Source organism: Protopterus annectens, chromosome 10.part0, assembly GCF_019279795.1.
Source record: "Protopterus annectens isolate FY-2018-M chromosome 10.part0, PAN1.0, whole genome shotgun sequence".
Lineage (NCBI taxonomy): Eukaryota > Metazoa > Chordata > Ceratodontiformes > Protopteridae > Protopterus > Protopterus annectens.
The window spans coordinates 1,025,215,804-1,025,229,093 of NC_056744.1; the positions used below are offsets into that span (position 1 = coordinate 1,025,215,804).

At 38.5% G+C, this 13,290-nt stretch overlaps 1 protein-coding gene across 1 annotated transcript in view; it reads right to left on the reverse strand.

The window, feature by feature from the left end:
- RABGGTB (Rab geranylgeranyltransferase subunit beta) overlaps positions 1-13,290 on the reverse strand; it is a 446,107-nt gene that overhangs the window by 313,133 nt on the left and 119,684 nt on the right. Inside the window, exon 5 of the mRNA XM_044086834.1 lies at positions 10,886-10,938. Coding sequence (XP_043942769.1) covers positions 10,886-10,938 — 53 coding nt within the window. The remainder of the gene's footprint in view (positions 1-10,885; positions 10,939-13,290) is intronic.

Genomic DNA, 13,290 nt, shown 5'->3' on the forward strand with positions numbered 1-13,290 from the left:
AAGGTGCTTGGGACAACCTGGTGCAGAGCAGGGCACAGACATGCATTAGATAGGGAATCTTTTACAGTTGTTTTGAATGGCTAGCAGGAAGGAGATGACCTAACAGATATGGGTACCGAGTTTCATAATTTACTGACCAGGTAAGATTATACCCTGCATCAGCAAACTTGGTCAGTTAATGTACAGTAAGGCATTTTTGGTCATTGGATCATAGTGGCTTATTAGGGACAGTTATGTAGCATTGTATTTACTGCAGGATAGGTGGAATGGTAATGTATGATTTTTTTAAGGGTAACTTGATGTATGTATGTTAAATGGTGGGGTAGCTCTAACCGTTTGAGACTTTTTAGTGCCATGCAATAATGGTTTCAAAAATGGGTATTTACTGCAAATTTAGCAACTTTATTATAACATTATTTAAATTTTGCTTTTAGTGAAGCCTGTAGGTTTTGTGAGGATGGGAGCATTGTACAGAAGTGAAGGAATGAGGTACGTAGAAGCTAATATACGTCTAGCGTGGTAGTGGGGAAGCTTTTGCCTCTGTAGAGCATGCCTAGTTTTGGTGCTTTTTTAATGGAGTTTTGTATATGCAGGTATTGAGGCTGTCATTCACCAGCATTCCTAGTAGTTTGGCGTGAATGTTGAATTTGACAATAGTGTTATTTAGAGAGAGAGTATTTTGAAGTTATTTTTTTTCTGAAAGATGATTTGGGGAGGAAAAATAACAGCTTGTTTTTTGAGGGAGTTGAGAACAGATTGTGAGTTATGCAGCCATTTTTTTGGTAGCTGTGAAAGCTTCTTGAGTGATTTGTTGGAGATGTGCTAGATTTTAGGATGAACATTAATGTGGAGTCATTTGATTACTTTATTAGTGAATCATGTTGGGTTGATGTACGGAGTGCATCTGTGAGAATATTAAAGAGGAGGGGACAAAAGATGGTGCTCTGTGGAATGTTGGTGGTAACTGGGAGGTAGGATGAGAGTATCACTGACTGATATCTATCACTCAAGTAGCTTTTGAACCATTAGAGGGTAGACGGTGATAATCCTACTGAGGACAACTGAAGTAGGAGTTTGATATGGCAAACTGTATCAAAGTCCATGGATAGGTTTAGGAGTAAGGAAGATATTAATTTGCCTCTGTCCCTGGCTTTGTTTGCATCTGTGAAGGTCAGAAGTGCAGTATTGGCACTAGGAGACGGACGGACTCATGCTGTCCAGGGGTTAGCATTTTTTTCCCCCGAATGAGATATTTTAGCAGTAGCTACAGTCTCGCCCTTTGGGGTAGCATTTAAAAAACTGTGCATACACTGAAGGAAAGCAAGCATGCGTTGGCGGGAGGAGAAGACACCAATTTACCATTTAGTAAGAGGAGATTTTTAGCACTTTCATGTTTAAATTAGGCATGTTCTATACTCATGTGTGTGTTTATGATCTTTCTTTAATATAGAAAAGGATATGGCAGCAGCCAGAATACACTACACATACAGGTGGACAGTTCTTTAAATTCACAAAATGGTGAAGGCAGATAATGCACAAATACACAGACTATGTTTGTGTTGTATGTTACATGTGGCACAGGGACTATCTTAAAAAAAAAAAAAAAAAAAACTTTTAGGAGTCTTTCTGAGGAACTGAGAATTCATGATAACTGCTTTTACACAGATTCCAAGGGCACATTTTAGAAGCACTGAATTCCATGTCCAAGTGAAGATAGGGTACAGTTTCATGCCACTTGACAAAAAAAAAAAAACAAAGAAATAAAAAAGCATTAGTGATTCAACAGTATGCGGCACAGAACTGCTGAAGGACAGAAACATCCAGTGAAAATTTAGGAACTGAAAATGAGGGAAAATGAGGGCAGTTGTATATCAACTGTTTAGAATTTCAAATTAGGTGTTTGACTGTCAAAATGTAAAAAGAAAAAGAGTCAGCAAACAGCTCAATAAAGAAAAGGGAAAAAAGTTAATCATACAGCTATATTAATGGCTGATTGCTGATACTTAGTATGAAACAACTCATTTTGGCACTTACGTTAAACAATGAGTTCGCTAGTCTGTGTACTTGGGTAGGGGTTCTGAACTCACTGCAGTCAACTGGTGTGTGTGTGTGTGTGTGTGTGTGTGTGTGTGTGTGTGTGTGTGTGTGTGTGTGTGTGTGTGTGTGTGTGTGTGTGTGTGTGTGTCTCTGTCTAGTCAGAAGAACATAGCTGTGTATCCTGCAGTCATCACTACAATCCCATGAAGTACCAATATTTAAAATTGTGCAATGTGTCGAGATAAAAGGAACAATGGCTTTTTTTAATTTCTGACTCTCCTGTGTTTACATACAAGATGGTTAAAAATGAAGAATTAAAAAAAATAGAGACAGGCTCGAGAAAAAAAAAATTAAATAGCATTTACCACAAGTCTATTTTCAGGATACCCAGTACTGCTCTATCATCCTAGGAATAATCAACATAACTGTCTTAATTACCATACTGTATTACAATAGTATACATTCATAGCACAGTCTTACTAGACTTTGCTATAATCTTGTTGGCATTAGGATTGATTGGAATTAGGAGCCAAGTAGGGCTGCATCACCCTTGGGTATTTTGTAATGCTTGTATTATGATACTGACAGATGCCCTTCACTTCACATAGCACAGCAACACAGATCTGTCACTGTTTCTAAAAACTATTTACTCTCATTTTGACATTTGATATTCATACTCAGTAACAGAGCTTTTTGTTTCCTCTGTCTGCCATTGTTTGCTGTCTGAGAGTTAAATGCAAACAGATGAATAAAATATTCTGGACATAAAAGAAAAGTCGAGAAGGAAGATTCTACTTTTTTATGACTTTTCCTACACTTGGGTAGCTTGACCATCTGCTGCCTAGCGGAGCTTTCCTCAATCTCAGGGTTTTTCTGCCCATCAAGTTACCTGGTTGCCTCCTAGACTGTAAATGCCAGATTCCTTAGCTACCACGACTGGTTAGACAAACTGCAGAGACAGTTAGACTTCTTTGAAACAAAAACAAAAGGAAGAAATGAGATCAGGGCTTGCACCACATGGACAGCTGTTTTTCACTAGCCTCCCTTGTTATACTGTAATATTTGGTATACTACAGAGTACTCTAGGAGTGGACAGGCAATAGGCAGTACAAGGACAGTACTCAAACCTGCAAGGTGATGTAACCCTTGAGAGTCAGGTCACTTACAAGCTAACTCCTTTTCCATTCAGTCTCTAGTCTCCATCAAAAACTGCACCCTACAGGATGTCTCACAATACCCTTTCTCAATGGGAAGTGAATGTACACAAGTCTTTTTTCTTTACTCCCCCTGTGGGCCTCTACTCAAACTGAGGGCTTATCATATTCAGGGCATCACAAGATTGTACCTTACAAAGCCACAGAGTAGGCTGGAGCATCTACCTTTATGGTGGGTCAGTTTTGTCTCAAGAAGTAAAACAGCTAATATAGTTAGGAAAAGACTCATCCAAATCTGTTCTCTGTTTTAGAAAATTACCAGCCTGGTCTGCTATGGTAACAAGAAAGGTTATAGAACATTGGTTAAAACAACAATTATATTATATTATATTATACTCCCTTTTTGATGACTTAAGCACACTGTACAACGTTTGATTTTGATAACACATTTAATCATAATGAGCTTTAAAGTAAATAGAACAGAGAAGTACTATAAAAACAAGTAACGCCTGCAACTTGTTCCAACATAAGCATACAGATAAAGCAGATGTAGCAAATTCAAAAAAAGCACAGAGAAAAGGATAAGGAAGGCCTTCCTACATTTAAATAAGCATCTTCTGCTCAACAAAGAGTTAAAAAACATCAACAGGAAATTAGGATTCACTATGATGCGAGGATACAACTGAATAAAGAAAATGAACAATGTTTGGAAAAAATTAGTCTTCAAGAGAAGTTTTCAGGCGAGGCTTAAAGAAATATTCATTTGGTACAAATTTAGATTAGAAAGAAGTAGAATTACTGAGAAACAGCCACACAAGAAGTAATCGGGGGGGGGGGGGGGGTACAAATACCGAGGACTAAACAAAAGAAAGAAAAGGAATAAAACAGAAGAGGGTTCTTCTTGCAGCTAGAGCTCCATTCACAGAGCTAGCTTTATGTTATCCACCAAAACTTTGCATCCAATATTGTACAGTTCCAGCTCTAACAGCATATAACACATAGTCCCTAGCTTAAGCCATCAGGGTGCCTAATCCAAGGGATAAAAAACTCTGGATAAATGTGGCTGCAAAGGAAAAATCTGACCAGGAAGCCACTTCAAACTGCAGTACTCTGAAAAAGAAAAACATTCTAGTAAGGCAAAATTATCAGCTGTCCAAATCATTATCCAGGGGCACAGCAGATGAAAGACAAATCTAGCAGACTGTACTCTAAAAGGGCCAGCAAAAATCTGTCAAGCCTCTTGTAATAGAATATGATAAAAATAAACATCCATACAGTATGCAATGCTTGACAATTTTTTGTCTTACATCCCTGATGAAGGAAACAAAGTAATCTTTACATGGGTTATTATTGTCTCAACTGCGTCTGAGCTACTGTTTATGTTCACACAGTACTAGAATACCTTTAACAGAAACGAAGCAAGCAAGCAGATCAAGTGATGTGGTCTTTAGTCTTTAAAATCACCTTAGGCTAAAACAAGTCCTAGTAAGAAATATGATCAATAAGAAAGTGAACTCATAGGTAATACTTTTAACTTCAACATTAGTCTGACAGACAGACCAAGTCAAACAATCTCCATAGTCAACTTAGGCAAATTACCAATGACTAATGTGAGCAATAAACAGACAATACAGATTCCACTTCTAATTCCATTGGTCAGACAGAAGATATGAATACTCCACGTTCCATGATAAAAAATATTCAGCTTCATCCAAGCCTGCAGCTCAAGTAGAGGAAGAGATGCTCCTGTACACAAATACATATTTCAAGGGGGATCAGGGTGATATGTTAGAAATGAAAGCATAAGCAATCTCACAAAGATGCTTGCAAACCTTGAGAATGCCCATCAACCTAGAATAATGGGCCACTTGAAGAACTGGCACACAAGATTAACAGGTCATAATGGATGTATTCTAAGGGCAGCCTTAAATGATGGCACAGAAAAAGTACCATAGGAGAGAAGGGGACACGTTTGGTGAAGTCTGTTAGATAATCTAATCCCTCTGTTGGTAGGGTCTTGGTGAAAGGACAATAACAAAAGCAATGATGGACATTATTAGTTCTGATCTAAAAGCACACTACAACAGCCATGACATTCATTTGACAGATTGAAGATAACGTATACATGCCTTGATAGGGAGACAAAAGCCATCTGCACAGCTGAAATCAAAAGACATAGCAAGAGAGTGGTCTGGAGATAAAGTTAAAGGGTGAAAAACCAGGTCTGCAAGCAGCTTGAGGACAGTCTTTGGATGTTTAACTGCGTCTGAGTACAAATGTGATTATTATGACATGGGAATCTGGAAAATACCTGTGAATCCAGGATCTATAACAGAGATGAAGTGGCTGCACATTGCAATGGGCCATCCCTAAAAAAATAATTTAGGCATTGAAGGAGTAAGGGCTGTTTTTAGAGGTATCAATATACAGCCGGTAAAATTGTTAGTTAGGCAAATGGCTCCCCTGGCGGGTAAAAGCTTTGCATTCAAAGCTCACTCCAACAGTGTTAAGAAAATGACTGAAGCAAACCTGGGGAAGTAGAGAGGTCCATAAAAACTTTCCTGCTCTATCAGGAAAACCAATATGATACAAACAATATAAAAGCCTCTTGTGAAAAGTGACAGAAATAAAAGGAGAGGAAAAGAAAGTACAGCCTGCCAGCAAGGTGCTACAGTCACAACTTGCTTAATAGCACTAATCAGATAAATCTGAGTAAATAAAACTAAAGACATATGAAGCATAGCACATGGTGTTTAGGAAAAAATGAAGTAACCTCATATTATCAACATGCAAGGCAGAAGGGGGAAATTATTCATAGGAAGTTACCAGGCTATTAGCTCTGAGGCCCTTACAAGCCTAGCCAAGAATTTTGCCCATGTTCCAACAAGTACACCCCGGGGATCACTTCTGTGTCTCTGCTCGATGGTGGCACAGGAAAATAACTTTCTTGGGTGGCATAGGCCAGGGAACCTTGTTGGCTAGGCTTATGTAGGCCCTTGGGCCGATAGCCTAGTACCTACCTATGAACTTATGAACCTAAGTCAGCACCCGATGCACCTGTCCAGCAGGGACACAAGTGTAATCCCACGGGTGTATCTTCTGTTCCCCATCCAGTAATCCGGGTTGCGATTAAAAAGGGTTAATGATGTACTCTGCTTGACATGGAGAGAGAGTCTATTCCACAGAAGAGGGAGTCTTTGGGACACAAATCTGTCCCATAACAAGTCCTATTGAAGTCACAGACAGGGTTGAGGTTGCATGTGTGGGTTACTCGGGTGGAGCTTGACTTGCGGATATGCAGCAGTCCCATAAAGGTGGTGTCTCAGATTGCTTTGTATGCCAGACAGAGGTCCCCTCTGAGGAGTCTGTATGACACTGAGTAGAGGGACAGGACTTTTAGCCTATCTGTATAGAGTAGATGTTTGAGGCCGTGGATTCTACTGGTGAGGTGGAAAAAAGAATCACTGAAAGGCAGCAAGACCAGGAATAACACTCAAAATAGTTCTATCCAGGAAAAATTCATATTTCCTTTCCATAGATGCATCAAAAGAAATGTTGACTTAATAAATAAAAACTGAGTCAGAGAATAAAGCACCTCAAAGAACCAAACACTGTAAATCCAATATTCACACAAAGAGGTAGCAAACACAGACCTGATGGAGCACTCTAAAACTTTAATGTAAAACAAATGGAGATGTAAGCGCTTTCGCATCTGTTAACAGATGCTTCATCAGACACATCAAAAGGAGCAACAGCATTCATTTAAATACTATCAGTAAATGTAATTATTCAATTATCCAATCATAATAATTCAGATTTAAAAGAAAATTAGCAAAAAAGCATACATCAAATTCAGTCTCCTACAAAATATGTAATACAAAAAAGAATGTATGCAAAACATTTTTTACTAAAAAATATAATATATCTCAAGCCCAGTTCATTAATGTTAATTTCATGAAAGATATATATAGAATATCTAAAACATAAAATAGTAATGTCTTTCGGCTTTTCCCGGTTAGGGATCGCCACAGTGGAACTCCGGTCCGCTAATGATTGGCAGTGGATTTTTATGGTGCCAAGTTGCCAGCCCGATGCCCAACTTCAAAGGCGGCACACCCATTCACGCTCACACCTACCTACATGTCTTTAACGTCGATCGACCGTGGGGGGGGGGGCATGCAGACTCCACAAAGAAGGCGCTGCAGCCAAGAATCGAATGGGAGAACCTCTTGCTGTGAGGCGACAACGCTAACTGCTGCACCACCGCAGCCCTGATCTAAAACACAAAATAAACACATTAAATGTCATAAGAACATAGCGAAATCACATATCCAATAGATGGCACCAAAATCAAACAATAAAACACATCAATATAACTTAGTTAAAGCCTGTGTACTTAACCTGTTCATATTCAATATATTATATACATAAAAACATCTATATTCATATAACCATCTACCATACGCTATTATAACATAGTAATATACTCTCAAAGGAAATATCACAGGCAGAATTGCCCATGTATGGATATAAAACATATCAGTTATAAGTCAATGTACCAAAGGTCTATCTATTGGGAAAGGCTTGAAAGACACCATCATTCAGGCCGTACCCCTTATCGGCCTGTAATCTAATTACCCATTTCACCTCAAGTTTCTCTGTATAATTCTTGTGATTGCCTAATCTAATGCTTTTATTCACAAGTTCTATAACTAAAAATTCAAAATTCAAACCGATGAGATAAATCATTGTTTAGAACATGTCTGGCTAAACCATTGCTCTCAGCTTCCTTATTAATAGCATATATATGCTCTCGATTCGTTTTGCCTACATAAAAGGCCGGACACTAAGCATCATGCTAAATAAACTAGATCTCTACTCTTACAATTAGCATAATGCCTAAATTCATACACTTTATGGGTGGTGGGATGCATAAAATTATTACTACTGGCCATATATATACACAGTGGTTGCAATTCCTGCAACTAAGCGTCCCTATCCTCTCAGATTGTACTCTTTTACTCTTGTCTTTCACATAGTAAAGTAACCTCTTAAGTGATTTGTTATTCTTGTAGGCATAACTAGATCTGCAACCTACCAAACTTACTATCTTTTCATCAGTCAACAAAATCTCCCAGTTCTTTGATATAATATCCCAAACAGCTTTATTATTAGTTAAAAATGGTATCACAATCCTACATTTATTAGAATAGATGGTATCCTCCTTTGTAACCATAATATTTTGATCCCTCCTATCACTAAAATGTGGTTTCCCTCTATTTCTTCTATCAATAAACTCTTCACGCAGATAAATATATTCTTCCTTCTTGTATCCTCTCACTGAGAGTTCATTCTCTAATCTCCTCATAGCTATCTCACATTTAGTATCTGAGCTAGTAAGCGGAGACACTCTTGGAAATGTACCAAACTGTGATCATGAGAAGGAATTACAAGTAAAATTTCAAGATATTTGACAGAAGTGAAATCAGATAATGAAAACACACATTTCTCACACTTTCAAGAAATCTATTTAAATGCTATTTACACTTAGGATCACCCCAGTCAGCTTAGCTGAGGGGCATTACACGCTCTAAACTCAGTGCTCAGTGAAATAATGTCTTTCAGCAGCAGCACCTGGTGTGACACTATTGTGGTAACTACTGGTATGTGGTAGACATTTCAAAGCTTGCCCTGTCGCACTGGCCCTTTTATACATCTTTGCAGCACAGTACAATGGTGATATAGTTTATTAGAACATTGTGTGACTCTATATGCAAAAACTAACAAGAATAAGTTCAACAGTACAGTAAGCACTTACAAAAATTGAGGGCAGCCCTTTTGCCACAATAATATGATTCTGAAACCACTCCTTCCTTTTATAGAAGGTCACTGCTTATAAAATTATCTTTCTTTTACTTATTTACTTATTTTTTGACAGGAAAAACATCATCTCAAACATATTCTTTAGAAAAGCAAAAGTACATTAAATATATTCACTTATACATCAGCAGCTCTCTTCTACACAAGATGGACATTCAAAGCTTCCATTTTGTTTTAAACCTAATACAAAGGGATAAGGACCATTTGTTATATGGTGCAACATCATCACAATTTAAAATGAATTATAGGAAGGGTAAGAAGAAATTTTTGAAAATGATCCAGACAGACAAAAAAAGGAGAAGAGAGCTAAAGAAATTACCTTGAGGAAACTTTTTTTTCTGAAGTAGCCAGGGAGCCCCTTCAGTACACTGGCAAAACCTTTCACTGCAGAAAGAACTGGAAAGGGTCAAGGGAGCAACACATTATGGAACAGGAGTTCAGGAATTAGCAATCTGGGAGAATACTGGAAAATGGGATTTTCATTATGATCATACTGTAGATGAAAATGTATTCTACAGACCAAATACACACAAAAAACTAGGCGGATGTCTAAATTTTCTTATGAGGAAAATGTGTATGTATATATAAAGATTTCCTAGAAATCTCATCTCACTGTTTAAAGCTTACATTAAAGGATATAAATTCTTCTTCTTCTTTTGGCTTTTCCCAGTTAGTGGTCGCCACAGCGGATCACTTGTCCACTCATAATTGGCAGTGGAGTTTTACAGTGTCGAGTTGCCAGCCCGGCACCCAACCTTCCAGAGAAAGCACACACATGCATGCACTACGCCTAGGGCAGATTTAGTGTCTCCAATCCACCTACAGCATGTCTCTGGGATGTGGAAGGAACCCATGCAGCCACAGGGAGGACATGCAGACTCCACACAGAAGGCACCCCAGCCTTAAACTTAGAAAAACAAGACCAGAAAATACTGGTTAACTGGAAGAGTAGGTAGCATATGAAAAAAATATCATTAGATGTAAAAGAAACTAAAACAATACAGAAAATTCAAGTAAACCTAAAACCGATGTTTAAGGCCAAAATGAATGCTTATAATATCATAAACAGTGTGAATATGGGCAGACATGAGGATTTAACCAACTGGCATATATGTAATGTGTATAATAAATATGCAAATATCTAAGCAGAAACCAAAGCTCATCTTAAAATGGTTTATCTTGCTATTCACCTGCCTCTTTCATACCGTCAATGTACATTTATTTCGCAGACTAAGTTTTTTAAGCAAATGAGCAACTCTTCCTTTGGTTTCAGATTTTTTCTATGTAATTATCCAAAACAACTTTTTTCTAACCACAGAATACCACTTCAACTCTAGATAGATTTCAAGGATAAGTATGCAACTCTGAAAGGTATCTGTCCTTGTCCTGAATGCTATACCACCTTAGTACCTGCGTTGCCACACAGCATGTGTGGACGTGGTTAATTACAAGCACCAGTGCTTTTTAAGGTCTGTTTTTAGAATGGCCCAGGCCCCTAGCTCATCTATTAGGGAAAATATGACCCTCCAAAAAGGATATACTGACTAAAGATACCTCTGAAGTAGATATATACTTATACAGAACTCTACTTGCATATCTTATGATGGCACTACTTGCCACTATTTCAAGGTTAGCTGCTGAACAAAGGGAGTCATTTAACTTTATGGCATGTTGTGCTTTACTGGTATATTTATTGCTGTATTAGAAGTTAATAGCAAGTATGGAAATGGCAGAAGACAATCAGTCAAGATTTGGTCAAGTTTCTGATATATTATAGCATTAGCTGTTAAAATACATGATACAGAAATACTTACCAGAAGAGCAAGTGTTGCTACAGCACAGAAGGAGAACCTTGTATCAATTTCACCTGCAAGAAATGTTAAGAACTTATGAAATAATTAGTATACCATGGCACAGATACACATTTTTTTTTTTATTAACTTTCAAAGTAAAATAGTTTGCTGACAAAAAGTAGATTTGTATATTCTTGGACCATAGAAAAAACATAAAATGATTTATTTTATTTACTTTGAGTTAGATCACTAATTCACGTACACCTTTTTTCAGATTCAACCTAGGAGCACTGTCTGGTTAAGTGACTTGCTCAAAGTCAGAGAGCAAACAAATGGAAGCTGAAGGAATCAAACCACAGACTACAGGATGAATTTGAAAGTGGCTATATACAGCAGGGGCATGCAACCCAGACTCTGGTCCTGGTTACCCAGTTTTAATTAATAGATCTTGTCAATAAAGAGTCAGTTGGGGGGGTGGGTATAAGTGGAATTCTGCAGGCCCACCTGGACTAGGGAGACAGGTCTTCTAACTGGAACTAAAACCAATGGTGAAGACTGCTGAGTCTATTTGTGTCACAGAAGAGATTAGAGAAACATGTCAGTACGCAAAGTATTTTAAGTCAGTAGACAACACTAAGGATTAACAATCCATGATAAGGTCACTGCAGGATCATGGGTAGGTCAAAAACAAAAGTTTTCCCTGTTGTCAGGAAAGTGCCAGAAGACGATACCATGATCTCCTCTCAACCCACTTCCTGGGATTTTATAATTAATTACTCCCAATTTAACAGATTCCTAGTCAGGAATACAAGCTAAGCAATTCTGTGACAGTGTCTTGACTGTGGAGATTAAGGAGGGTCACCAGAACATCTGCTGGCAAACAGTGGGGTAGGCAGACAAACAACAACTACAAACGGTTCAGCCAGTGGGTGTAGTACAGGTGTAGTATAGGGAGGAAAGCTGGCTACTGAAGACGTGTTTGGGCAGCACCCTAGAAGCTGAGCAGCCAGGCTGACAAGGATACAGCACACAGCAGTAGTCCGTTTCTTTCTAAGGAGAGCCAGGGTCCTGGCACTGTACGGCTACACCCAAAGGATAGCTATGGCAAAGTGAGACATAACCGCTCTGAAATATAGCTATAACAATAATGCAGGCACGGCTGCATAACAATGTGTTACTATACCGCATAAACTTTCACAGGATTTTAAAATGAGGTAACATAAATGTGTTCATTAGTCCCCAGTAATCATTCACTAATAGAAACACTGTCTCTCATATCCCTGCCACACAAATAAACAGGAATTAATTACCCACTACAAAATACTTTTGATGAAATTTACTTTAAGATCTTCTCCATAAACGACAGAATGTAAACTCCGAGAAACAATCCAGAACACAACCAGTATCTAGTCAAACATTCTCTATCTGTCCTCCACCTCGGTCTTCAACCCTCACATTTTACACAGCTGTATCCTTCAGGAACAGGCAAATAGGCTGCTGGTTAGCTCTCAACTCTTGGGAAAGGTGATCTTTGGTGGAGACTAGGAACCTTGCAGGCTATAATCTATAAGACATGGAAGTGACAGACATTTAAGCCATGACATGTGGGTGCATGCATCATGTGAGCTGATGTCAATGCACACTGCTCCCCGAGTTAAGGGATACTGACAAGTCACTGCAAATCTTTGCTTATAGTGTCCCTCCACCTCTTCCCTTACACCTCACCCCGTCACCCTAGGAATTAGTAGCTATAAAGCCACCCCCCAAGAAGTCTGTAAGTTTACCCAGCCAATGGAAACATCTGGGACTGCCCAGAAGGGAGTTACAAAGGTACTCAGAGAAACGCAGATGAAGGCTGGAATAAGTCAGAAGGCAATGGGGTGAGGACAGGATGAAGCATTTAAAAGCATCTCCCCTTTTGTAATCTGCCATCCTCTCAGTTTTAGTGCTTTCAGCAAAAGACATTGTCAAGCAATTTGTTTTCAGATCCTTTGCTGTTGACCACAATATGCATTAAACCTTCTCATACTAAATTTAGTTCTCTGCTGTTCACCTCTTAGCATAGTGCCTTCTCTGAGGCAAGTTTGGTGGCTGTAATTAACATCTGCCAACAAACAATGACACATGCAATGGCAAGCAACTGTCCACTTAAATCATCTGAACAGAGGTCTGCAAACAGGTTCACAAGAAATACTGCATTACAATTTCCTCTTATTAAAGATGGAGTACCGTTTGCTAGTGTACAATACTTCTCTCATGATTCTTTTCAAATGCCAGCAAAGATCTGAACATTGCCCTTATTCTTCCATTGATACATTGAAAAATAATGAAATACCAATCCTGAATTTCAACATCAGACAGATTTCCAAGTGATATAGCACTAAACAGAACCAGTTTTGGGCAAACCCTCTGGCGCAGAGGGATGA